At 41.9% G+C, this 25,370-nt stretch overlaps 1 protein-coding gene across 1 annotated transcript; it reads left to right on the forward strand.

Moving 5' to 3' along the window:
- Positions 1 to 1,489: 1,489 nt before the first annotated feature.
- Positions 1,490 to 24,518, forward strand: Dsg4 (desmoglein 4). Its single transcript, XM_042055157.1, has 16 exons — positions 1,490 to 1,528; positions 2,885 to 2,920; positions 4,310 to 4,441; positions 6,072 to 6,227; positions 6,534 to 6,678; positions 8,484 to 8,650; positions 8,906 to 9,040; positions 10,297 to 10,482; positions 12,386 to 12,657; positions 13,885 to 14,024; positions 16,352 to 16,570; positions 17,276 to 17,581; positions 19,444 to 19,583; positions 19,722 to 19,785; positions 20,981 to 21,189; positions 23,748 to 24,518. The coding sequence occupies exons 1-16, from the start codon at positions 1,490 to 1,492 to the stop codon at positions 24,516 to 24,518; spliced, it is 3,117 nt and encodes a 1,038-aa protein (XP_041911091.1).
- The last annotated feature ends 852 nt before the right edge of the window (positions 24,519 to 25,370 follow it).

The raw sequence follows: 25,370 nt of genomic DNA on the forward strand, positions 1-25,370 counted from the left end.
TGAGATTTAGTGTGCAGTCCTCACAGTGGGGGTGGTTCTTAGATACCCTAATTCCTCAGCACCAGAATGAACAAATAGCTGCTGTGAGCTCTAAGCAGCCACCAGACAGTATTCAATGACACGGGCCCTTACCACAGCAATCACTGAGTAGAAAAAGCAAATTGGGTGTATGCTTTCTTCTAATCGAAACAACTATGATTGTATAATTATGTGTTTGAAAAAAACCAAAGGGAAGTTGTTGCTCTCTGAATAGGAAGATTCTGTTTGATTTTTCCTTATACCTTCCAGAATGATCTGCTCTGCTAACAAAAAGCTCTAACCTTGAGTCAAGATCATGTGACAAAATAGATCATTCTCTGCAGCTTAACCATGGCATCTTCCAGTACTGTCTTCCGCCATGGGCCTGGACCCTCCCTAGTGTCTAATGAGCCCTGTGAGCAAGAGAATGGGAGTGAAGAGGACACTCAGTGCCCCCATTGGCGGATTTCTAACCTCTGTCCCAAGCCACACTGTGCTGTGCTCCGCCTGCACTCTCTCCCGCCTGTCAGAATCTGCTCTGTGTCCATGTCAGCTGTCCCCCTTTTCCAGATCTGAGTTCCTCTTCTAGCTGGAGTTGATGACAGCAACTTACCACACCCCAAAGTCTCCATAGCCCCTCATAGATTGCTGAGTTCTGGACAAAACACCAAAGAATTCCTCATTCTGTTCATTCTGTTCTTCCTTGTGCCCGCATGTCCATGGACTCTTCATTAGCTATGGATAGTGCTTGTCTTACTCTTTCCTCTGTGTGTGTGTGTGTGTGTGTGTGTGTGTGTGTGTTTACTAGAAACCCGAACCTGTGGTCCTGAAGATGTTAGACAAATACTCTAACACTGGGATACAGCCCCATTCTTTCTTCTAAGTTTTTGAACTCAAATGTTTTCCAATTCAAGAGTGCCAAAAGGCCTACCTCTTTCTCTTAGTTTCATGTCTCCTTCTACAGCATAGAGCTCTAGAGACTGCTGCAGTCTGCTTAGAACTTCCATACCCTGCTCGCAACAAAAGCTGGGGCATAGTGATGTATGAAACTAAGCCAATTATTCTTCACAATGTTTTCCTATTTTTTACTGTATTCTTTCATTGTTTTATAAATATATTTGTTGATACAGTCCTCATTTACTTGTATCATAAGAAGTTGGTCTCCAACTCACGATGTAGGCTGGGTGAACTTGAACTTCCAATTCTCCTGTGTCCATCTCCTGAGCACTCGGATTACAAGTGTGACCAGCACACTCTGTTTCCTATGGTACTAGGCTAGCACTCAAATGACTGAGTTATATCCCCAAAACAATAGCATCTTTTATATGAAATGTATGTATGCATCATTATAACATAGTGTGCCATATATACACCATGTATGTTGATCTTTCCATTCCAGATAGATGTTGGCTCTCATAATCAAGTATCTGTTTTATCTGCACATTTCACACTGGTTTTGGTTTTCTTTACGATGTCACAGACAGAAACCAGGGCATCAAAAGCACACAGAGTAGGCACTGTTCCACTGAGCTGCCTTCCCAGACCTGCCTGCCCTTCCAATTCGTCTATCTCCCCTTTCTTTCCTCGTATCTCTAACTACTCTTCTGTTTATTTCTCACCACCCCTCCTCACCTGCCTACCATTCTTTCTCCACAATACCCTTCTCCTGTCCTTACTGACTGTATAGTTGGTCTTGGTTTTACAACAACAAAATCTCCCATCTAATTAACCTGTGAACTGCCCAAGTCTCGCTTACCTGACAACTTGTTGAAATTCTAATCCATCATTGCAACTTCCCCTCCTCAGTAACATTTTGCTGACTCTTGCAAACTGTACAGAAGTTAACAAGGACCTCCTGCCTCAACAGCCCAAGATCTTCCCAGTTCCCATTCTCCTTGACTTCCATCCGACCCAAGGTCATTAAACATCTCTGCTTTGCCTAGCTTCTCCTCACTCTGCTTCCTTTCTGTTCCTGCATCAGCGTCTCCCTCTCCCTCTGCTCTCATCACTGCCTTTGTATTCCTTGCACCAAAATAAAAAGAGATGCATTCAGCACAGGTTCTGATCTCTGCCTTCCTCCCTTTATCTGCTCCTTTTCTGACATGGGACGTCACACAGCCCCACTAGCCTCCCACAGTCTGGGACAATAGTTCACAGTTACAACTGTGCTCGTCTGTTTTCTTAAAGCATGCCATTTTACATTTCCTATTTCCTTCAACTCTGAATAATAATACTTTTTGTACAAATCGCAGTTTCCTATTTTGTCTTCGTTAGGGTTTCTGGTGAAGCTAGTTTCCTAACTCATCCTGTTGGAGACACAAGTGTGTGTGAGTGTGTGTTTGACTGAGCGCGCGTGTGTGTGTGTGTGTGTGTGTGTGTGTGTGTGTGTGTTTGTGTATACATTCACCCATGCAAGCATATATGGAAATCAGGTGTCAACATATGTATTTTTCAAGATAGAGTCTCATGGTAGCTGTAATTCTCCCTTTTGGCTAGACTGGATGGCCTACAAGCCTGGGAATCTACTCCCACCTCCCTAGGGCTGGTGTTACAGGTCTCTGTCACTGTATCTAGCTTTTACAGGAAGTGTGGAGACTCTGGACTTAGGGCCTCATCCTTGCACAGAGAGCATTTTACCTACTGAGTCATCTCCTCAGCTCAGGAGCTTTCTTTTTGTGCTCTTGTAAAGCTCAGAAGACTTTTAAAGATGAGAAAGCAGCTCTGTATTGCTTATCTTCTACTGTCAATTGTAGTTAACATTATTGATTGCATATACATTTTTAAATGATGAAAAATATCATAATCTTATAATTCTGTTTCCTATACATTATACAAATGTATGCTAACGTCTTGCCCTCTGTTACAGGTGGTCCTGGGAGTGAACAGTGAATTTATCGTTGAGGTAATGTGTGCATGTACCTAAATGAAAAGAAAATTGGATGTTAAGATGCACTATGTATTAAGATATTAGCAACTAGAGTTATCTTGACAAAAGGTAGAAGATAGAACGTGAGTTGGCCTGAAATAACGGTAGGAAGGCCCTAGATCCTGACGTCTATGTGTATAAGACATGGTTTCCAGAACTCGAGGTCGCTGCACCTCCACTCATCCAACTATATTAGCAGCTTATTTGTAGATTTCTCAACCTACATCAAAGCAAGTAAAGCAGAGAAGCCCTTGAAGAAGAAAGAGGAATGTCAGTGAGAAGGTACCACTGATGCCCTTCAAATGAAAGAAAATTAAAAATCCCTAAATCACAGCTCAGGAGACTGGCAGAGAATCTGCTTCCATTCAGAGTGGAGCGGAAGTCAGCCTAAGGGTCTGTACCTCCTGAACCCATCACCATTAGGAAATCTTCACCTGGATTGCTTCAAGTCACTGAAGAAAGTAAAGTCATGTCTACTAAGGTCCATTGACAAAAAATAGATACTTGGGACATTCCAGACAATGGGTTTAAAATGGGGTAGGTACAAACTCGTTTGTTCTTGAAATGATAAACTCCACTCCATTCTTGTGGGCATCTGCTTTCTCCAAGAGCAGCATTCAAAGTCTTAAATAAACACAGCAATCTATGATCCAATAAGGACATTAAGACTTATAGAAATAAATACACATTCCATGCCTTTACACATGCATATGTGTGTATTCATGATTGATGTAGAATTGTTGGACTCTTTGGTACTGTCAAATTCTTGGCAAATCTGTGGACAACAGCAACATAATTTCATGAAAGAACAAACATCCAGCAAGATACAACCAAAATATTCTTCGGGAAATGACAGAGCTGCACATAGGATGGTCACCAGAGCTGTGAATGCTGCTTAGAAGCTTTCTAATGTACAATACCACACACGGACCTCAACTACAGCAAACTGCTTGTCAGCAGACGAGAAGAATCCCTTTCTTTGTTTTTTTATGGAACGTGTTCACGTGGAGCAGTGACAGGGATGGGAAAACCCAGTCAGAGATCAAGGAAGGGCGGAGCGGGCAAGGTCTTTACCTAAGGAAGGAGATGCACTGAAGAAGAGATGAGCACATGGCACAGCACAGGTGCAGAGCACCAAGCACAGCTAAGGAAGGCTGTTCCCATAGGATCTTCTAGAAACATGAGAACGTTCTGTACCTAACACCGGCGGGGTGGGAAAGTTTATGTCCAAAATTATCCATTAGAGAATCGACTCCTTTGTTCCTCAATTTAGCATTTCTCCTGGACACATCTTACAATGTCAATAAGTTGTCTAAGCACAAGGTAACCAAACACTATGAAAAACATCCATCATTTTTGCTTTAGGTAAAGGAATTAGACGTTGAAAATGGCACCACAACCTGGCAGACCGTCAGAAGACAAAAGCGGGAGTGGATCAAGTTTGCCGCCGCCTGTCGGGAGGGAGAGGACAATTCCAAGAGGAACCCAATTGCCAGAGTGAGTGATGGAGCAAGCAGGGGTAGCCAGATCTCCTAGGGGAAGTGTGACTCTGCTTCTTCCTTGAGATCCTTGACTGCACTGGTCCACAAGGGTGAAGGGAGCAGAAGCTGGAAACAGGGCTCAGACAGCTTTGGGTAGGAGACAGCTTCAGGGAATCTGCTCAACTTTATTCCTGAGTATAAGGAGTATAGGTTTGGGAGTCCTTGGGATAAACCCTAATTTGCATCAAGTGGCAAGCTTCTGATGTAAGACTTTGTATGTGGCAGCAGAGTCCTATAACAAAGCTCCTAGCACAGGCCTTAGTTACACAAATACAGTGTGTGTGGGGGGGGGGGACTTCTAGCAGGAAACTGTGCCAAGGGTCGCCCTAGAGATAATTCAGGCATCCAGGCTTCCAAACAGTTTTCAGATAAGGTCATTCCTCCCTGCCCGGGGACATTTTCCAGATAAGGGCAGGTAGAGAGCAGGAAGTTTCACCCAGGATCAGGAAGGGGGAGTCTACATGTCCCCAAGCTTTGAAAAAACCTGCCAGGCCATCAACTGCAATCACTGACCAGCCAGAGAGGACTCCTAACACGGAAGCATTTGTAGTTAGTTGGAAAGTTCTGGAATATTTCAAGGATTTGCAGCTTCTGCCACCCAAAGAGATTTAAAGGAATGGTATGCTGCCATTGACTTATGTTGCTCAGATGTTATTTTTTAATGTATGTGGAATGTGTGCAGATACAATCATGTGTATGGGTACACATGCATATGTGTGAATGTGTTTATGAAGGCCATTAGATGACCTCAGCTATTCCTCAGTGATCTTCAGCTTGTTCTCGATGACCTGGAGCTCACCAATTAGGCTAGGCTGGGTGGCCAGCAAACTTCAGAAATCTACCTGTGTCCAGTTGCTGTGCATCGAATTACAAGTACACGCCACTATGCCCAAACTTCTTCAATGTGGGTTCTGGGGATCAAACGCTAGCCCTCATGCCTAATAGGCAAGCACTTTACTGACTGGGACATATTTCCAGCCCAGAACACTATTAACTATCCCAAGAACGTCTGTGGTAAGCCAGTCTGAAAGACAGACGTGGATCTCCACCATGAATGGACAGATTCCATCTACCGAGTTCTGATCATTGTTCCCTCTATTTATCACAGTGGGAGACCTACTCCAAATGTCAAGGATTTTTCATACTGGTTAGTTTTAGAAATAAGGAAGGCAAATTTGATGCAAATCAAATCTCTAAGTTCTAACACTAAGAGTCTTTTTACAGAGAAATTTTAATTACATTTGCATATGTATATGAAAGAGAGAGAGAGAAATTGAGTATGTGTGTATGAGAGTGTGTGTGTTAGAAAAGAGTATTCATGAGAGAAAGTGTAGATGAATATGTGGGAGAGAGAGTAGGTGTGTATTTGGGAACGTGTGTGAGGGAGAGAGAGAGACAGAGAGAGAGAATGCCAAAGGACAACTTGTGGGAGTCTCTCCTTCCACCAGGTGACTTTGCGAGCAAACTCAGCTCATCAGGCTTGGTAGCAAGCACATTTACAGAGAGCCCTGGCACTAGCCTTGATGGTCCATCTCAAACTACACTGTACCCAAATTAGATCCCAATCATCGCCATTTCTCTTCTAGATTAGATCAGACTGTGAAGTGAACCAGAGGATAACATACCGAATCTCTGGAGCAGGGATTGATCGACCGCCTTATGGAGTGTTCACCATCAACCCTCGGACTGGGGAAATTAACATTACCTCAGTGGTGGACAGAGAGATAACCCCACTGTTCCTGGTGAGTCCCAGAAGCTTTTATTTGTTTGTGCTATTTTTAAAAAAGAAAGTAAATCAAGTCAGTGGATAAACAGAAAATAGAATGAAACAAGTGAAGGACTTGAATAAATAAGAAATCCGAGAGCCAAATTGGTGTCCCATGTATTACACCTGCTTATGAACAAGTGATATTTCAATTGCTGGGCTCCAGTATACTCTGAATTTGGGGGGGAAATGTTATTTCTTGGCACATTTCTTCATGGTTTTGCAAGCATGTTGCTTAATTTGCCTTGGTGGAGAAGGACAGTTTCTCTCTGACTTTGTACAGATCCATTGTCGCGCTCTGAACTCACGAGGGGAAGACTTAGAGAGGCCTCTGGAGCTCAGAGTCAAAGTCATGGATGTGAACGATAACCCGCCGGTCTTCACTCAGAATGTGTACACAGCCACCATTGAAGAAAACAGCGACGCCAGTGAGTGGAGCACCACCTCTTCACCGCACTGCATCTGCTCACTTCCTCTACGCAAGGGCTTTGAAAGATGGAAACGCCAGCTTACTCACAAATCAGGAAGAGTCAACCCCAGACACTCTAACACAACTCAAATGCAAACATATATGGTTAAAATGTTAGATATCCTCTTATTCATAGATGACTCTTACACATGCAATTGAGCCAGTGCTCAGTGTCATTCTCAGAAATGGGTGAAGTGACTTAATCTGAATGAGAAAAGCTGAAGAAACATAGAAACAACAACAGACTCCATTCTGATCTACACCTGGAGTGGGTATAGCTGAACCACATAGCTAGGATGCAGGTGCTGTCTCCATCAGAGCCACGATGGAGAGTATTTATGTCTTCAGGCAGCAAGTGACATTTCTCTCTCTCTCTCTCTCTCTCTCTCTCTCTCTCTCTCTCTCTCTCTCTCTCTCTCTCCCTCTCTATCTCTTCCTTCCTCCCTGTCTCTCTCTTCCTCTTCCTCCCTTTCTGCCTTTTCTCCCATGTCTTTTTGTCCTGTGTAATTCGAAGTCTAGTTCCTCTGCTACTTCCTCTCCTCCCACACTACCTACTTCCACCTCTTCCCAACCCTCTAATATTCCTTAACCTTTCAATTCTCCACCTGATATTATACCCCAAAACGCTTTCCAGAGGATATATTAGCAAAGCTGGGAAGAAAGGCAGATAAACACAAGAGTTTTGAACATACAGAATAAGAAGGCATGAAAAGGCAGAAAGATTTCACTAAGGGGCACAAGAGGGGGCAGGAGGGACTCTGGCTTTAGCTTCCTTATTAACTTCCTCAGAGCAGCCTTGGTGAAGGAAGAGGGGAAAAACCACAACCAGTCCAGTGTTACTACCACCTCCTCCTCCTGTAGCACAGCTTCTAGACAATAACCTACAAGATCAGACACACCTTCATAAACTCTGAAGTCTTGGTGCCCCTGCCTTACCTGTTCAAGGGCACCAAGATTTTCTGCAGTGGGGTCTTCACTTTGAGGTCTGGGAGGCGAACTATCTGCCAATCCTGGAAAAATCAGTCCTGTGGATGGATGAGGACAGTGGGAATTGGCCATAAGGCCCATTATTTTTCTGCATGAATAATTAAGAACTTCATATATTTCTCTGATCAATTATTCATTTTCACAACTGTATAAGTTTTATTTTGATAAATTATCTTCTAGTGCAAACAGTCATAATTCAGTTACAAGTGACAATTAACACTATACATATTTGCTAGGTGTTGTGGTACACACCTTTGCTCCCAGCACTCAAGAGGCAAAGGTGGGCAGATCTGTGAGTTTGAGGTCAGGCTAGTCTATATAGTGCGTGCCAGGACAACCGGGGTTCTGTAGAGAGACCATGTCTTTAAAAAATGCACCCATGTAAGTAATAAATGGTTGCAATATTGAATTTAACTAAGTTATCAACTTCTTAATTGAACAATATAAAATAATTTCAGAAGGCCATGGTAAAGACAAATATCATTTCCTTTGGCTTTATGATAGTCTGCCAAACTTTTTCATATATTAAAAAACACTAGTTTGCTACTCACTTACCATTAACAGAGAAAAAGAATAAACAGTCAAGTGTTTCGTATGTGAACTACTGCTATTTCTGTAACCACCGGTGTGGGTGATGGGACTCTCTGATGTAAGCTACAGTAGCGTACTCTCGAGGAAAACTTAGGGAAAGCCAAGGAAAGACCTACCCCTCTTTTTATACCTAATTACTTGATGGATTAGAATCCCAACCATTCTCCACCTCACCTTTATTCGCAGATGCACTGGTGGTAAAGTTAAGTGCCACAGATGCAGACGAAGACAATCACTTGAATTCTAAAATTGCCTACAAGATCATCTCCCAGGAGCCTGCTGGCGCACCCATGTTCATGGTGAACAGGTACACCGGAGAAGTCCGCACAATGTCCAATTTCCTTGACAGAGAGGTAAAGCCTTCTTTGAAGGACTGATAACAGGGGGTTTGGTTTTGAATAAACAGAGATAAAATGATTTGTATATGACCATAGTCCACTGCACAGGAGGGAAGGAAAAATACTTGAGCCAATTTTAATAAAAATTAAATGATCTCTGATACATACTTCATTTTATGAATGTATTAAAAAACAAATAATGGCATTGGATTGTGTTGGAGTCACAGCCACAGTACCTAAGCCTTATGGATCTCTTTCATTCTGATTAAGCAACACAGTATGTACAATCTGCTTGTGAGGGGCTCAGATCGGGACGGAGCCACAGATGGGCTGTCCTCCGAGTGTGACTGCAGAATCAAGATTTTGGATGTCAATGATAATTTCCCCATCTTAGAGAAAACTTCAGTAAGTCATTATTTTAATGATCTTTTTCCCTTGACAGTAGTTTGTCTTCATGTTTATTCAGAAGCCTGGCTGCTACAATGTAGAGAGACCCAGCTTTATTACACAAACCTTAGCATTTCTTTATGGTAGCATTCCTACATATTATCTTTTTCATTTTATTTACTTATTTTGTGTGTGTGTGTGTGTGTGTGTGTGTGTGCGTGTGTGTTATGTGTCAGCACACAGGTGCCACAGTACATGTGAAGGTCAGAGGACCGTTTTCAGGAGTTGGTTCTCTCTTCTACCATTTAGATGCCAAGGTTCAAACTCAGTCTTGGCAGCAAGTGGTTCCACCCACTGAGCTACCTTTCCTGCCTCTGTTTAGTTATCTCTGACTCAGTCTTCCAAGCCAGTCTCCTCTGTAAAAACAGTATACTCCACATGCTATAGTCACAGAAATGTGGGAAATTTGTTGATCCAATGAAACAATAACAATATTTTTGTATAGGCCTTATACTTGATGAATTAATCATATTAGAGTCCCAAATACTCTCTATTCCCATTCTCAGCTTTATCATAAAGTATCACAAAATCAGAACTAGAAAGGTAGTCCAGTTGACCGAATGGTTGCCTAGCATGCATAAAGCACTGGGGTTGATTCCTAAACTCCACACAGTGTGTGTGGTGGGCGTACCTGTAATCCCAGCCCTCGATAGGCAAAAGCTAGAGGCCCACAAGTTGAAGGTCATTCTCAGCTCCATAGAAAACTTAGGACTAGCCTGGGCTATGTGAGTCTTTGACTGAAGAAACATTGCAAATTCCAAATAACAGGGCCAGGAATGGCTTGCCACCTGCTTTAGTACAACTAGATTTTCTTGTTCATTTCTCCCCATGTTGCTGTCACTACTTTGTGCTGAACAGCAAAGGAATAAGCAATGCCACTGTAGAGTTTCTGACCCACAAAGTCCAATATGTTTGCTATTTGGCCGTTAACAGATTTTTAAAAATATATAATTACTTATTGAAAAGAGGGAAGTAAGTAAAAAATAAATAGGTAAAAAAATGAATGCCAGTGGGATATTAACTTCACATGTAGCATTTGTAAATGAATTTTATTATCTTATAACCACGTCACTCTTCTATTTGTTATTGAACAGATGCCACTCACAATGTTACAAAAAAATCACTGGCATAGTATTTTAAAGGATAATCCTATGACTGTAAATCTCTTTATCCCTTTAAAAATTCATGTCATAGACTTGACCCCTTTATTCCAGTACTCAGCAAGTATTGAAGAAAACTGTTTGAGCACAGAACTGATGCGATTACAAGCAATTGATCTTGATGAAGAAGGCACTGATAACTGGCTGGCAGAATACTCAATCCTCTCTGGCAATGACGGGAACTGGTTTGAAATCCAAACAGATCCACGAACCAACGAAGGCATTTTGAAAGTGGTCAAGGTAAGCCTGGGATTTCTATGGTTTCCTTCCAAAGAAGCTGGAAGTGATTCTTAGACCGATTATGCTTTCAAAAAGCTCAGAATCTGAATGCTGTCCGTATCCATGAGTTTCCTGACTGTGACGGAGGAGGCTTCCAGGCTAGCAACACAATACTTGTTCGTAAGGAAAACAACGCTACCTTGTTCTCATAGTACTCAGAGGCACTGCGAAAACAGGAAAGTCCCGTCTAAGTATACAGCATATCCATTCGTAAGAACGAAAGTGCCACTTGGGTAGGGATGTAAGGCCCAGTCGGGGTGGAGTAAGCATGAGATGCTGGTAAGAGATGAAAAGGTGAGCTTCTTCCCAACCAGTTTAGTCTAAAAAGGTTTCATGCAGCGAGCAAGGGCACTGGGGTTCTCTCAGTGAGATTTCTATGCTATAATGGAAATAGCAAACGCTAGTCTTATTAAGCATCACAATATTCTACTACAGATATAATGATATAGTCTAACCCACACCACTCTGGGCAGAAAATTTTTAATTTCTTTTTATAAAAATTGAAAGAAAATCAAAGATCAAATAGTCTCGTTTTTCTTGGGTGGCAAATGATAAAGGCAGAATCCAAACAGATCTATAGGATCCCAGCCTGGAGACAGTAAACCAGGATTCAAGAAAGAGCCCAACTGCTTACTTTAGCTTCTAGGACAGTCTTCACAAATACTGCCCAGAACACCCTGCTTCTACAACAGCTTCTTCTCTTGTAAACTTTCATGTTCCCACATCAGTCAGTCTGGATCAAAAGACAGCGCTCACCTTTCATGCAGAAAACCCGCTCAAAGGTGGCTTTTCTCAGGGTGTGGCATTTACTGATTTCAGTGTGCCTAATAAAGGAGCCATCTGGTTTACCAGACCCAGTACAACTAATTTATAGCATCAAGCTGATTGTAATAGCATGATGTTTTTAGAATTGTTTGTATCATCTAAACTCATAACCATATGTTTGCTTAGATCATAAATACTGTCACCTCTATTCTGTCATTGATACTTTAAAGAGAGTCTCAGATGTAAATTCTACAAAGGCAGTCTGGGACCTAATAACTCAATCAATAGTTGAGGGTGAATTTTGATCCATTCCAGATTTACTTTTTAATTTTTATAAAAAGAGGTGTCATTTTTCATTTTAAGATTTTTTTATGTAAAAAGTTGAAAACTTCAAACTATAATCTCAATTTTAAATCAGACTTAAGGGCAGAGATTCAGCTCAGTGGTAGCACACCCATCTAGCATGTTCAAGGCCCTGGGTTCTATTTGCAGCATCATAGAAAACAAAGAGAAACAAATAACAAATGAACCTATATACTTAACTGACCTACACTTGTTCAAAAGTCTTAAGTGATCACATGCATAAAACACACTATGTAACTAAGATTATTTCAACCTAAGGGTCAGAATTGCATGGTTACAGGACTTTATTCTAGTCTATAGCCTCTTCATCATGTTTCTTATTCTAGCTTAAGGGAGCACTGGGCTAGGGAGATGGCACAGCTGGTAAGGCACTTGCCATTAAAACATGAGAACCAGAATTCAAATCCTCAGAACTCACAAAAGAGTCATTTGGGCATGGATGACCATCTGCATCCAAAACCACAGGACACAGAGACTGGGGGTTCTCAAGGCAAGCTGGATAGCCAGACTAGCCAAAGTTTCAAGCTCAGAGAGAAACCCTGCCTCAGTATATAAGGTGGATAGCCACGGAGGAAGACATCCACTATCACCTCAGGCCCCCACATGCATCATTCATGTGTAACTACGCCACCCACGAAAATAACACTTAAACGCATCTATGTACACTATACATACATCCTCCTCCAATAGAGAGAGCCCTTTGCTAGTTCAAAACTATGTCTGTCTATCATTTCAGATGCTGGATTATGAAGAAGTACCTAATATTTACCTCAGCATTGGAGTTAGAAACAAAGCTGAATTTCACCACTCAGTGGTGTCTCAATTCCAAATGCACTCCACCCCTGTGAGAATCCAGGTTCTCAATGTGCGCGAAGGACCCACCTTTCGCCCAAGTTCCATGACGTTTAGTCTACGAGAAGGAACGCGGGGAGACTCCTTAATGAACTATGTACTTGGCACATACACAGCCATAGATACGGACACAGGGAACACTGCAACAAACGTCAGGTATGACAAGTACTTTCCTTCCGCTTGTGTGGCCATTGTTCATTCATGTGGAGTGTGGCAGAGAACTTGTGTAGCATGCGGGGGTGGAGGTTTTCCTCTTGTTGCTTGTTTTAGGGGACTATGACAGCATTTGGCATTTTCTTAGAACTAAAGAACATGTTAGTGGCAATGGGAACTCTAGCTGGTTATAGCATAAGTGCGTCTGGGGAGTGGCTGCAACATTAAAGAGCTTCCAGGGTTGCCAGGAGAGTCTCTTTGATCCTTTGAGGTCGGCTGTACTACCCTGAACTAAGCAGGTTTAGGTCATATTGTAGGCAGTAACACACCATAAAGAGTGAGTCACCGCCTGCTCCCAGAGAACCTGGGGCTATCTTTGAGATGAGTTTCAACTTTCAGCTTGATCAAAAAAAAAAAAAAAAAAAAAACAGTGGAAGAAACCGGAACACATGTGTTTCAGAAATGTGGTGAGCATCACGAGGCAAAGCAGGAAAAGAGAACACATTAGGGGCACTGGGCACAGACTACACACAAGTGCAAGAGATCCTAGAATCACTAGAAACGGTCTTCTCCTCCCCCTCTCATCTCTAGTGGCTCCTCTTCCTCCTCAGCACTTTCAGAGTGAACAGATACCAATTTAGTAATCTAATTGACTCTGCGGCAAACTTCTGAAGTTTGCTCGCACAGGGAAGCAGCGGGGATCAGATGAAGGAAATGAAGGTGTGTGATCTCAGCTGCTAGAGACCCTAGTGTTCTTCAGCTCAGCTCAAGTCCTTCGGATCTGTCTCCAGACAGAGAGGTGGATAAGGGCTACCACAAGCCCCTGAGCAGACAGACAATCTGAAACCAGCCTACCCCAAGCCCACAGCTAGCAAGTAGAGTCTGCCATGCCTGAAAAGAAATAATATCTGTTTTTCAAACTAGAAAAAGTATATTTGCTATAACTCAGTATCATTAATTAATAAATGAGCTTGAGACATACCCATACATTTTACTGTACAACCAAAAATCTAGAAGAAGAATGAAATTTTGTTGTCAACCTAATACAATATATTTAATACTGGATTCTCAGTGGAATAGATACACACACACACAAGCTCACATTTTGTAAGCTAAGACAATAATGAATCAAACATACACAATGTGGGTCCGCTGCATTGCAGTTCTCATGTGATTTAGAAATGCTAACTTCACGGAAGTGTAACGATGAATTTGTTTGTTTAAAAACAGGTATATCATAGGGCACGACGCAGGCAGCTGGTTAAAAGTTGATTCAAGGACTGGTGAGATACAGTTTTCTAGGGAATTTGACGCGAAGTCAAAATACATTACTGATGGGATATATGCAGCAGAAATCCTGGCTATAGATGGTAAGAATTTTTTCAATATTTTAATATGATTCATACTATTATATGAACTATTATGAATACAGCTATTCTAATGCTGAGCCAAAATCTGTTCTGTGAATCAAAAACTATTACTTTCTGGTATACTAAAGCTTACAGAAAATTTTAGACATGTTAGATTAAGAGCTAAACTTAGCAAATCTAAAAAATAGACAGAATTCATTTACACTTATACCCATAATTTATATTTACGCCATAATTTATCTATCTCACTTAGTCCCAAAACAGAATCACATGTGGTCTATAGTATAAAGCATAAAAGTTGGATATGTATAAAATAAAAGTTTGCTTCTGCTTATGACCACATAGCTTGAGTATGGCTAATGTCACTAAGTGGAGTATGCTAGGAATGTTTCCTTCCCAGTCAGGATTACAAGCTGTGCCAAAGTTCACTACAGGGTCACCTTGGTGGGAGGCAGTGTGCCTGAGAGTATACTTACTTCAGAGTCACCAGAATTGAGCCTTGATGAGAAACCAGCCTATTATTTAAAAAGAAAAAAAATTACACTGTCCACTGTAAGACGCTCCTGGCCAAAAAAAAAAAAATCAATTATATATTATATTATACCATCTTTATGCAAAGGCTGCATGGAATTAATTTGTGATTTGGCCACTTCTCTCATGGGAAAATCTATGACATGTTCCCTTTGGTGACTCACAACAGGGATTTGTTATTTGTCGACAATCAATGATTTTCGAGAACAGTGCCTAGGAAGTCAGATGCCACAGAGAAAACAGAATGAAGTCAGTAGGAAAGAAGCCAGGTAAACATCCTGATGAAGACCTAGGTGAAGTCAGGGGTGGTAGGTTAGTGAGCGGCTACATCTGGCCTTCACAGTGTCCAGAGAGAAAGGTGATTGAGAAAAGGCAAGCTCAAAACCCAAAAGCATTATAAAGTACAAGAAATGAGCCATACATTTTAATCTCATCCTAAGAATGTTTCTTAACGTTCAGGTCTGTTACATACCTAACATTGTCTTCTTATTTAAGTCAATATTCTGGAAGGGTTTTGTTGTTGTTGTTGTTGTTGTTGTTGTTGTTGTTGTTGTTGTTGTCTTGAAACAGAATCTAACCATGTTGATCATACCTTGGTCATGTATGAAAATCTTCAATAAGTATAGTAAAAAGATAATTATACCATAAGAATGAAGAGAAAACATGATAGCAAAATGTGCCAGAAGATTGGCGTTTCTCACCTAAGCATGGATCCATGTAGGCACAGAGCCTCCTCCTCTTCCTGTGGTTGGCTTTGAATCAGGACATGTAGACAGCAAGGGAGGAGACAGACACACTGGAGGGCAGGCTTTCAAAACAACAGCTTCAGCTCTGGCGACAAATCACAAGGCCACAAGTCAGCTCCATAGAGTGGCAAATAGAGCCAACTATGGGAGAATATAATGTGCCTCTAATAAAAGACACTTTAGAAAGTCCTGTGATGATCATATTTATATGGGATAAAGACAGGCTCTTGACCTACCATCACAGAAACATCTTTGGGGCAGGCAAGATGGGTCAGTGAGTAGAGGCGCTTGCCACCAAGTCTGATGACCTGGTTTCTATCACAGGCAAATAAATAAATACAGCAGAATATTACCTTTAAAATAAGTACAAACATAAAATGATTTATCTGGTTAACCCAGAGAGGGTAATATCTAAATTTTCAAATGAGAAAATGGCAGCTCCTTGCAGTGTAAAAACAACAATGCTATATTCACTAGAACACAGCTTAAAGTAGGACGTGGCCTGCACTCAGGCCCCAATTTTGGTCCTCTACTTTTTCTAATATATTATACTGACCAATGCTTTGCTTCAAGTAGATCAGAGAGGAAACTGATATTTTTCCTTAGAAATGTCATTACAGAGAGAAACAAACTAAAATTCTCACCAACAAAGAAAACAGAATAAAAAATATACAAGCAATTATTCAACCCCTCCCCCACCATAGTTCTGAATACACACGCGCAGAATCAGCCGGACCCTGAGGAGGGAGACTGACCGCAGCTGTGGAGTCCGCCTCCTTAGGGCGGGATGAGAGGAGCAAAGGATGAACGTTCTTTGAAGGACAGGCCAGTTCCCATCTCCATCTTCAGGAGAGTGAGCAGAGTATACGAGAAAGGCTGAAAGGATGGTGGAGAAGCCACAGTGACCGGAGAGACCCACGCAGGCACAAACCGTCCTGCCCTGCATGTCACTCGCACTGTTCATACTTCCTGTGGCATCGTTGTGGGATGGGAAATGGAATTCCCCCCCGACATCGCTTACCCTAACTCCCATGATGCTCTTCTTTTCAGATGGCTCCGGGAGAACAGCTACGGGAACCATATGCATTGAGGTTCCCGACGCCAATGATTACTGTCCAGTCATTTACACTGAAAGAAGAAGTGTCTGCGTCGACGCTTCATCTGTCAGGATCTACGTCAGTGATCATTCTTTTGGGTCTCCCTTCACCTTTTGTGTGGTCGATGAGCCATCAGACACAGCTAACATATGGAATATCAGATCAATCAATGGTAAGTGGAGTGAAAGTTGCTCCCCTTGAAGTCCCAGAGCAAACCAGTGACCAAATAGCTAGTCAGGCAGTCAAACACAGATTTCTGGCTCTTTCTCCAGCTTAGTCACATTAAAAGAAAAGTGAATTTATACTAGACGTTTGGGGGAAATTAGCCTGGAAAAAAAAGTCAAAATATTTCAGTAGTGCAGTGATAATCCATAACGTGTAAACACCAGCTAATTAATCATCATCAAGTAGGCAATAAATAATGTTTGATCATTTGAGATAAACAAATTATTTGACTAATTCAGCAACGGTCACAATTCCCTCCATTTACTAAATCCAGGCAAATACACAAATGTCTCTGAAATCCTCGTGTCCTGTAGAAAATCACCCGCTTTCTCTTCACCAGTGACATTGTTTCTATAATAAGCTGTGAGTTCGTTGTTATTTATAAGGATAAAAGTTGAAATCCAAACTGCCAAATATTGCAGAAACGGTTGAGCAGACCATGAGACATGTTATTAAGGTGAGATGCTCTTGTGACAGTGCATGCTACAGTTGGGGACAAGGATAACCAAACCAAGCTACGGGATTTGGCCCTGACCTTCAGCTCTGGATTAGATACATAACTTGGAGAGACGAGCTGAATCTGCTGTAGGTGTCAGAGAGGGTTGCTCCCAAAGAGTTTTAACGTGTTTGCTGTGTCTTCCTTGTTCTTCAGAAACCTCTGCAATCCTCATGACTGAACAGACTCTGTCTCCAGGAACGCACCAAATCCCCATCCTTGTGACGGACAGTCACAACAGAGCTTGTGAGCTGCCACAGACTGTGCTGCTAGATGCCTGCTTTTGCGACGAGCACCGTGTGTGTGTGTACTCCAGCACCACGGGCATCTACAATGGGGACGGCATCTGGGTGACAGATGACACCTATGGGACTGTCACTGATGATGGGGTTGGACAGTCGAATGTCAGACTTGGACCCGCGGGGATTGGCATGATTGTTATGGGCCTCTTGCTGCTTCTCTGTGAGTACTATAGTCTCTGTGGACACACAGGAACTAAGTTCATTTGACCATTGCTTACTGGTATCTGCAGCCATCTTGGGGCTGACAAAGGCTTGCACCTGTTTAATAATGATAAACACAAAGACCAAGGGTTAGTGGCCTTCCTACAGACTGGAAATATATGCAAATCATCAAGTATAATCCACAATCATATAAAATAAGTCCTATAACAGAAACCCCACCAAAATGCTTCAAAGCAGAAAAGCAAGAACGAGAAACTCAAAAGAGGAGAGTTGAGGAAAATTTTACAGAAGTGGATTTGAGCCGGGCCCTGAAAGTTGAGGATTTTCTCAGAATGGTGTTGCGTGGGAGTAAATCTAAAAGGCAATTGAAGACAAAGAAGAAGCCCAAGTTAACACAGAAGGGATGGAGGTAGAGCCCAGAGGGATATGGCAAATCACAAATAAATAGGACCTTGGGTTCAGTCTTCCGCACCAAGAAAACATCAAACAATAGGTTGGGGGGGGGGGCAACACTGAAGGCTTAGCACACAGAGGATGGAGAAGTAGAGAAGCTAAGCAGTAGACTGAGGGCCAGTGTGGAGGCACTTGTCTAACATGCCTGGAGCATTAAGTGTTCCAGCCTCTGGTCACAGGCAATGAGGGAATCGATGCTTACTGAGCCCTTGGATGAGCTGCTCCCCTGGTAGAGTAGGATCCAGGGAGAAGCAGTTCAAGAAACCACAGAATCTACACAAAGACCCTGATCCTAGGGATGGCAAAGCCGCTGAGCCAAACTCTCCAAAGGAGGCTCGTCTTTCCCTGTGCTTCATTTCTTTAAAAGGTCCTCAAAAGAGAATTCAATTATGTATTTTGTTTTGCCCCTAAAGTATTTATACTTCATTGGGAATCCAACACTGGATTCTTAAATGAACATGATTAAGTTCATTAAATTGGGCTGTTGACATGTATCTGTGAATGAGAATAAACTAAAACATTTTCATTTGGAAATATAAGGAAATAACTCTGGTGTTTGGACAGACTTTCTTAAAACGATCTATGAATTTGCAAGGTTACACAAAAATCATGAATGATTCTCAAAATGCCTTTGGGAATGTCCCAGAACTTGACCTTTGGCGTCTTAATTGACCTATAGTATCTTACCTGACCTGTGGCATCTTACCTGACCTATGGTATATTACCTGACCTAAAGCATCTTACCTGACATACGGAATCTTAGCAGTTGTAATAAACTACTTCAAATCAGTAGTTCTCAAACACACACACACATAAGAATTACTGAGAGGTCTTTGCAGGGTTTCGTGTGTGAGTCATAACCCAAGATGGGACCTAAGCGTTGTCACCTTAGGCCCTCACTATCTAGGTGTTAAAATCCACTGCCAACAACGTTTGCATCAGGCTACATACCCTGGGGAAAGGTTCAAACTCAAATTTCGAAATGCATTTTTATTGGCTCTATAATATTCCTGAAAGCTCCTAGCGTTGAGATGTCACATGTGAAATTGTCATAAGTTGTCATAAGTTGAGAGCCATCCATGTGTATACTCAGTCAGGGAAACCAGGAGTCAGAGAACCGAGTCATCAGTTTGTTCAGAAAGCCTGGACTCCAGGGAGAATTGGTTCTCCCTTCAAATCATTTAGCAAATCTGGATCGCAGGGCCCCCCTTTCAGCTCTCAGGTTCCCTGTGGTTTGGTGTTTATATCTATAAACATGGACAGTTGCGTTTGACACTGTTTCTCTGATGAGGGGGCATCTGATACACTGTTGCCTTTATATTTACCCCCATTCCAATTATAGTACCATAAAAATCGTGACTCCCTAACCGGGCAGCAGAGGTTAACTCTCATCCTTTTCTTGGCCAGTGTCTCCTCTTTTACTGCTTATGTGTTGCTGCAAGCGACGACAGCCAGAAGGCCTGGGGACCAGGTTTGCCCCTGTGCCAGAGGGAGGTGAAGGGGTGATGCAGCCATGGCGGATAGAAGGAGCCCATCCCGAAGACAGGGTGAGTGCTTTCCACCTAAGTGCTGGGTTTCAGCGGGAGCTCACTCCGCCCTGACAGTTCCACACAAGGCAAAAACAAAGTCTCAGCTCTTAAACGAAGAACATGAAACATTTATCTTAAAATCTTTTTTTCTTTCAGGATGTGTCCAATATATGCGTGCCCATGACAGCCTCTAATACCCAAGACCGCATTGATTCCTCTGGTCAGTTGACATCAATTCTGTTTTCCTTTCTATGATTTACAAAACTATTCTAGCAAACCAATCTAGGTGAAAATACCTTACACATTAGCATGCGTGTGAATCTCATTGCATGAGAATACATTCAGAGGGCAAATGACATGTCTGGGGCGACCACTCAACTTTGCTCTCTGAAGTTACGGATAAGCAGCTCAAAATGCTGCAAATTAACAGAAAGAGTCTGAAAGCATAATTGCGATTTTCTTCCTAGTTCTGCCACTTGCTAGTAAGAAGTCCCTAATAGATCCAGCCTCTCTGGACCTTCTCCTTAAGACGAAGGCTACATAACAACTGATACTATAATTGTAATTCTATATAATAAGATTTCTTTAAAAATTGTTTATGCAGCATTAATTTAAAGATCTCTTTAAAACCACATACATGTTATATAGAATATATATACATGCAGGTGATAGGTATGATGTGTGTGCGTATGTAAGTGTTTTCCTGTGTGCTACTATGTATTTGATTTTAATAGTGCCTGGAAAGGGGTGCAGGTTACTGCAATGATTATGGCAGCAAATGTGTTCTTTGAACAACAAGCTGAGGAACACTCCTTTAGTTCATATGAGCTTTCCTCACACCAGTGTCTTACACGATCCCTACGTGGGCAGTCCCACGCAGCTCAGGGTACTTGGAAGTACTTCACAATTGGGAATGACTGAACCAGGCAGGGGTTGTCCAGATTTAGAGCAGACATGAGATTTTTCAGAGATGATTACTTTGTACCCAAAGCCTGGTACTTCCATGCAAAGAATATGTGCTGTCCCCAAGTGAGCCAGCTCTCCAGCATGTGTGCAAATGAAGACTGGAGATTTGGCTGCTAGGAGCAGCCTAGTTCTTCCTTCAGGACATGGGTTGTGCCCTCTTAAGTGGGCTAGGGCATAAGGATTGCTGTGCCTGCACAGACAAAACCCAGCAGCTGGCTCTACATTGTGTCTTTAAATACCCAAGGTTGTGTGCAGGAGAATGAGCCGTGTGCTAAAGCTGTCTCCTCCAGTACCGGTTACTCTTGTCAAGTCTGGGAATTCCGCAAGTGGCCACTCATTGCCTGTCCTTCTAGAACCACGTCTGTGCTGTGTTGGTGGTGGGGAAGGGGTTGTAAGAAAAGCCATCCAGGTAATCTGGGCATTGTCATGGAAACACCCTGTCTTTTCAGAAATCTACACCAATACTTATGCTGGCGGAGGAACAGTGGAAGGGGGTGTGTCCGGAGTGGAGCTCAACACAGGCATTGGGGCAGCAGCAGGCCTGGTGGCTGGAGCAGCAGCAGGGACCCTGAGGAAGAGAAGCTCAACCATAGGGACGCTGCGGGAATACCAAGACACCGGCATGAACATGGCCTTCCTGGACAGCTACTTCTCTGAGGTAAGCCTTACACACAGACTTGGAAGGCATCACTTTAGGACTAAAAATACATTTGGCTGCTTTTTAACCCTATCCCAATCTTGAATTTTAAAATTTTTAAAAGACATAATTTGCAACAGTGTTTCACATTTAACTATTGTGAAAAGACTAACATCCCCCATCATTCCTTGCTTCCCTTTCCTTAGCATCTTCCCTTCTGTTTTCTTCTGATTTCTCCATTTTATTGTCATAGCAACAACAGAGCAAAAGGATGCTGAGAAAGAAAATCAAAATTGCATTAATGTCCTCTAGGATACCCTTCTTGTTCTCCAAGTGGATCCAATGGAAATAGAGAACAGACAGGACAGGGCAGAGATACAGCTTAGTTGGTAGAGTATCTGCCTAACACACACAAGGCCCTGGGTTCAATTCCCATCACAAACCTGAGTCTGGGGTACACCCCTGTAATCCTAACATTTAGGAGGTGGAGGCAGGAGGATCAGAAGTTTGAGGTCACCCTCAGCTACATACTTCTAAGTCAGCCTGGGATAGAACCTGTCTCAGAATAATGATAATAATAAGAATATAAAAAATAATAGCAGTTGTTGTTATTGCCATTATTAGTATTATTATTATGACAGGACTGGGAACAAAGGGATTTAAAGCTTGATTATACATTATCTCAACTTGGTGATAGATAAAAGCTAACAGATAGGAACCCAGGATTCCTCTTCTCAGTCTACGGCCCATATATTTGTACCAGAATGCCAAAGAAATGCTCCAAGATACTATGTTGATCTAATAGGGCAAGTTTGGGCTAGAGAGCTAGATCAGCAGTTAAGAGAATCGACTGCTCTTCCAGAGGACCTGAGTTCAGTTCCCAGAACCCACATAGAGGCTCACAAGCATCCCTAATTCCAGTTCCGGGGTTTCTAGCACCCTATTCTAACACCAGGCATATACACGGTACCTAGATACAGATACACATGTAGACAAAACACTCATAGACATAAAAAACTAAGAAAAAATTTAAAAGAGTAAATAACTTTTCATATTGAGAAACTTTATTTTGTTTGATTAGCAATACATTTTTTATTATTGCCACTAGACTAAAGTATTCCTCAAATGCTAATACATTAATTTCTCCATTGCTCTTCGAAAGAAAAAGTCCAAGGATGCTGTGGTTTAAACTACACACAGCACCTATGCATCTGTGCACAAGTCCAGGCCCTTCAACATTCCATCACGGACAGGGAGGTACCCCCAAGGCCCTACCCACATTTAAAGAGCTGTTGGCAGTTAATGGCTGCCTGCAGAGGGGGAAAATGGACATTTTCCTCAGTTATGTTCTCACCAGTGAGTAGTCCGCGCTCCGGTAAATAACACCGTCATTACCTGTGCTTGATGCAAGCAACCCCAACTCAGTAAATGAAAAAAAAAAGTCATGAAAGCAGCAAGGAGACTAGTTAGGAAGACAAGGAGGTTCAGAGCAGTCGGCGGGGATAAGAGAGTAATGAGGGCAAACAATAACAATACTTGGTACACATGTATAAAATTATCAAAAATAAGCAAAAATCTAGTTAAATACTATTGTAAGATTCATATAAATTATATATAAATATACTGATTATTAATAATTAATCAATACTGCTAATCAACTTAGTCAATAAGTAGGCTCAACTTATATGTATCCAGAAATATTTTTAGGTCATTCAGAAAGTCATAACTATATATTAAAGACCTTCTATAACTATATTCATAACTATATATTAAAAACCATCCACTGAAGTTGCTACCTAGTCATCCAGGCAAGTCTGGATCACCTGAGGAGTGATGACGTACACTCACTCATTTAATGGGAGAATGGAGCTCCACAGTGAGACTGTCTCAATAATAGTAATTTGAAAAATGCCACAGAGGTCACCACTCAAACCTGACATTATCTTCGAGTAGCTAAGTCACACAGAACTTCAAGAACATTCTGAGAAAGTCCGGCATTTAGAGAGATTTCTATCTTTGCATGTGTGTTTGCTCCAAATTCATCTAAGGTTTCTCTTTACATAAATATTTGGAGACCAGCAAACTGAGCCAACATGTAAGGGTGTTTGGTGACAAGCCTGACAACCTAAGTTCATTCCCAGGATCTGCATATAAGTAGGAAAGTCGTCCTCTGACTTCCATATGAGTTCTATGGCCACACACATGCATGCAAACAAATAAACAAATGTGTAAGTGTAAAAACATTTAAAAATAAATACTTTGAACATGAGTAAACACATTTTATTTCTATGTCACCTCAGAAGCAAAGAGCTATAAATCCAAAAGATTTGTATATCATCTGATTCAAAACACATCATTTATTAGTTTTCCAATTAGAGAAATATTCCTCAAATTCTATACCCCATTAACACAAACAATGATCTCCATCCAAAAACGCAATAATTTAGTAATACATCCAAATATTGTTTTATTCCTCAATTTAGTCCACAGAACCTTTAGTTCAGAAGTCTCTGGAGCATTGCGTTGTTCTTCATTGGTTGTTGTAAATCTCTGATTTCCTGTCTTCCCTCCCCTCTCAGAAAGCATATGCTTACGCAGATGAAGACGAAGGCCGGCCAGCCAACGACTGTCTGCTCATATACGATCACGAGGGTGTGGGGTCTCCTGTGGGCTCCATTGGCTGCTGCAGCTGGATTGTGGATGACCTAGATGAAAGCTACATGGAGACTTTAGATCCAAAATTCAGGACTCTAGCCGAAATCTGCCTGGACACAGAAATCGAGCCGTTCCCTTCACACCAGGCCTGTATACCCATCAGTACTGACCTCCCCTTGCTCGGGCCTAATTACTTTGTCAATGAATCTTCAGGAATGACTCTCTCGGAGGCTGAATTCCAAGCAGAAATGGAAGCAGCCTCTGAACCCATGATTCATGGAGACATCATAGTGACTGAGACCTATACCACTGCTGACCCCTGTGTGCAGCCAACGACGATTGTTTTTGATTCTCAGCTTCCACCCAATGTAGTCGTGACCGAAACCGTAATGGCACCTGTCTATGATGTTCAAGGGAATCTTTGTGTGCCTGCTGAGATAGCCAACGCACACAATGTATACTATGCTGAGAGAGTGGTGGCTAGCCCCGGTATGCCTGACATGGGTAACAGTAACATGACTGAAGCCTGTATGGGACCAATGATGAGCGGAGGGATTTTGGTAGGGCCAGAAATACAAGTGACGCAAATGGTGAGCCCAGACATTCACATAAGCCAAACCATAGGTTCCAGCTCCCCGGTAACATCTCAACATCGAGTAACAAGGTACAGCAACATACATTACTCCCAACAGTGAGTCCTTCATGCAGATTTTGTACTTTAATAACCAGCAACATGCACATCAAAGATATTTAATGTGCCGTATTCAATATTTTAACATTCAGCAAACATTTTAGGTTCAACAGGGCTCTTTGATGACAGCTTTTGGAGGATAAATATGACTACACACTTTAGATAAGCCTCTTTAGTTCTTTCGGGTTCTCAGTATGAGCCAAAAATACCCCTAGAATTAAAGGTGCTATATCCTGTAGGTGTTGTCTAACAAGTAGCACATAGTTCATGGGGCCAATCCTGTAACTTCCATGACAGAGTCAAAAACTTTGGAAAGATGCTGTGAAATTTTATCTGCATCTTCTTCCCATAATTTCCTTTAAAGAAACATTTTGATTATTTTTAAAATTCAGATCAGGGCTATATAGTGAGATCCTTTCTCAAAAAGTTACTTCAGGACAGCAGGAGTAGTTCAGGGGTAGAGTACTTGCTGAGCCTAGCATGCATAAAGCCGTAGGTTCAATCCCCAGCACCAGAAATAAAATTTAACTGACACAAAAGACATGTAAACTTCTGAAAAGAAAATGAAAAGGAATGTGGAACATGTGTGAACAGATAGGAACTCATTTGTGTTTTTGAGTTTTGCAAGAAACAACATTAAGCATTACCATAACATTAAGTATTCCTTATATGAGATCAGAGTTTGAGATTAAGAACATTTGCTGCTTTTGCAGAGAATCTAGGCTTGTTTCCCAGTATTCACATGGTGACTCACAACCATCTGTAACTCCAGTTCAGTAAGATCTCTTCTGATCTCATTGGGCACCAAGAATGCATATGGGACACATACATAAATTCAGGTAAAACACTCAGACAT

Source organism: Arvicola amphibius, chromosome 5 (assembly GCF_903992535.2).
Source record: "Arvicola amphibius chromosome 5, mArvAmp1.2, whole genome shotgun sequence".
Taxonomy (NCBI): Eukaryota; Metazoa; Chordata; class Mammalia; order Rodentia; family Cricetidae; genus Arvicola; species Arvicola amphibius.

What these genes read in the sequence shown, in the direction of transcription:
- Dsg4 (XM_042055157.1), top strand. Translation starts at nt 1,490, where the DNA reads ATGTCACAGACAGAAACCAGGGCATCAAAAGCACACAGA. An exon ending in CCATCTTAGAGAAAACTTCA is followed by an intron (nt 9,041 to 10,296) that starts GTAAGTCATTAT and finishes CCTTTATTCCAG; the next exon opens with TACTCAGCAAGTATTGAAGA. An exon ending in GAGCCCATCCCGAAGACAGG is followed by an intron (nt 19,584 to 19,721) that starts GTGAGTGCTTTC and finishes TTTTTCTTTCAG; the next exon opens with GATGTGTCCAATATATGCGT.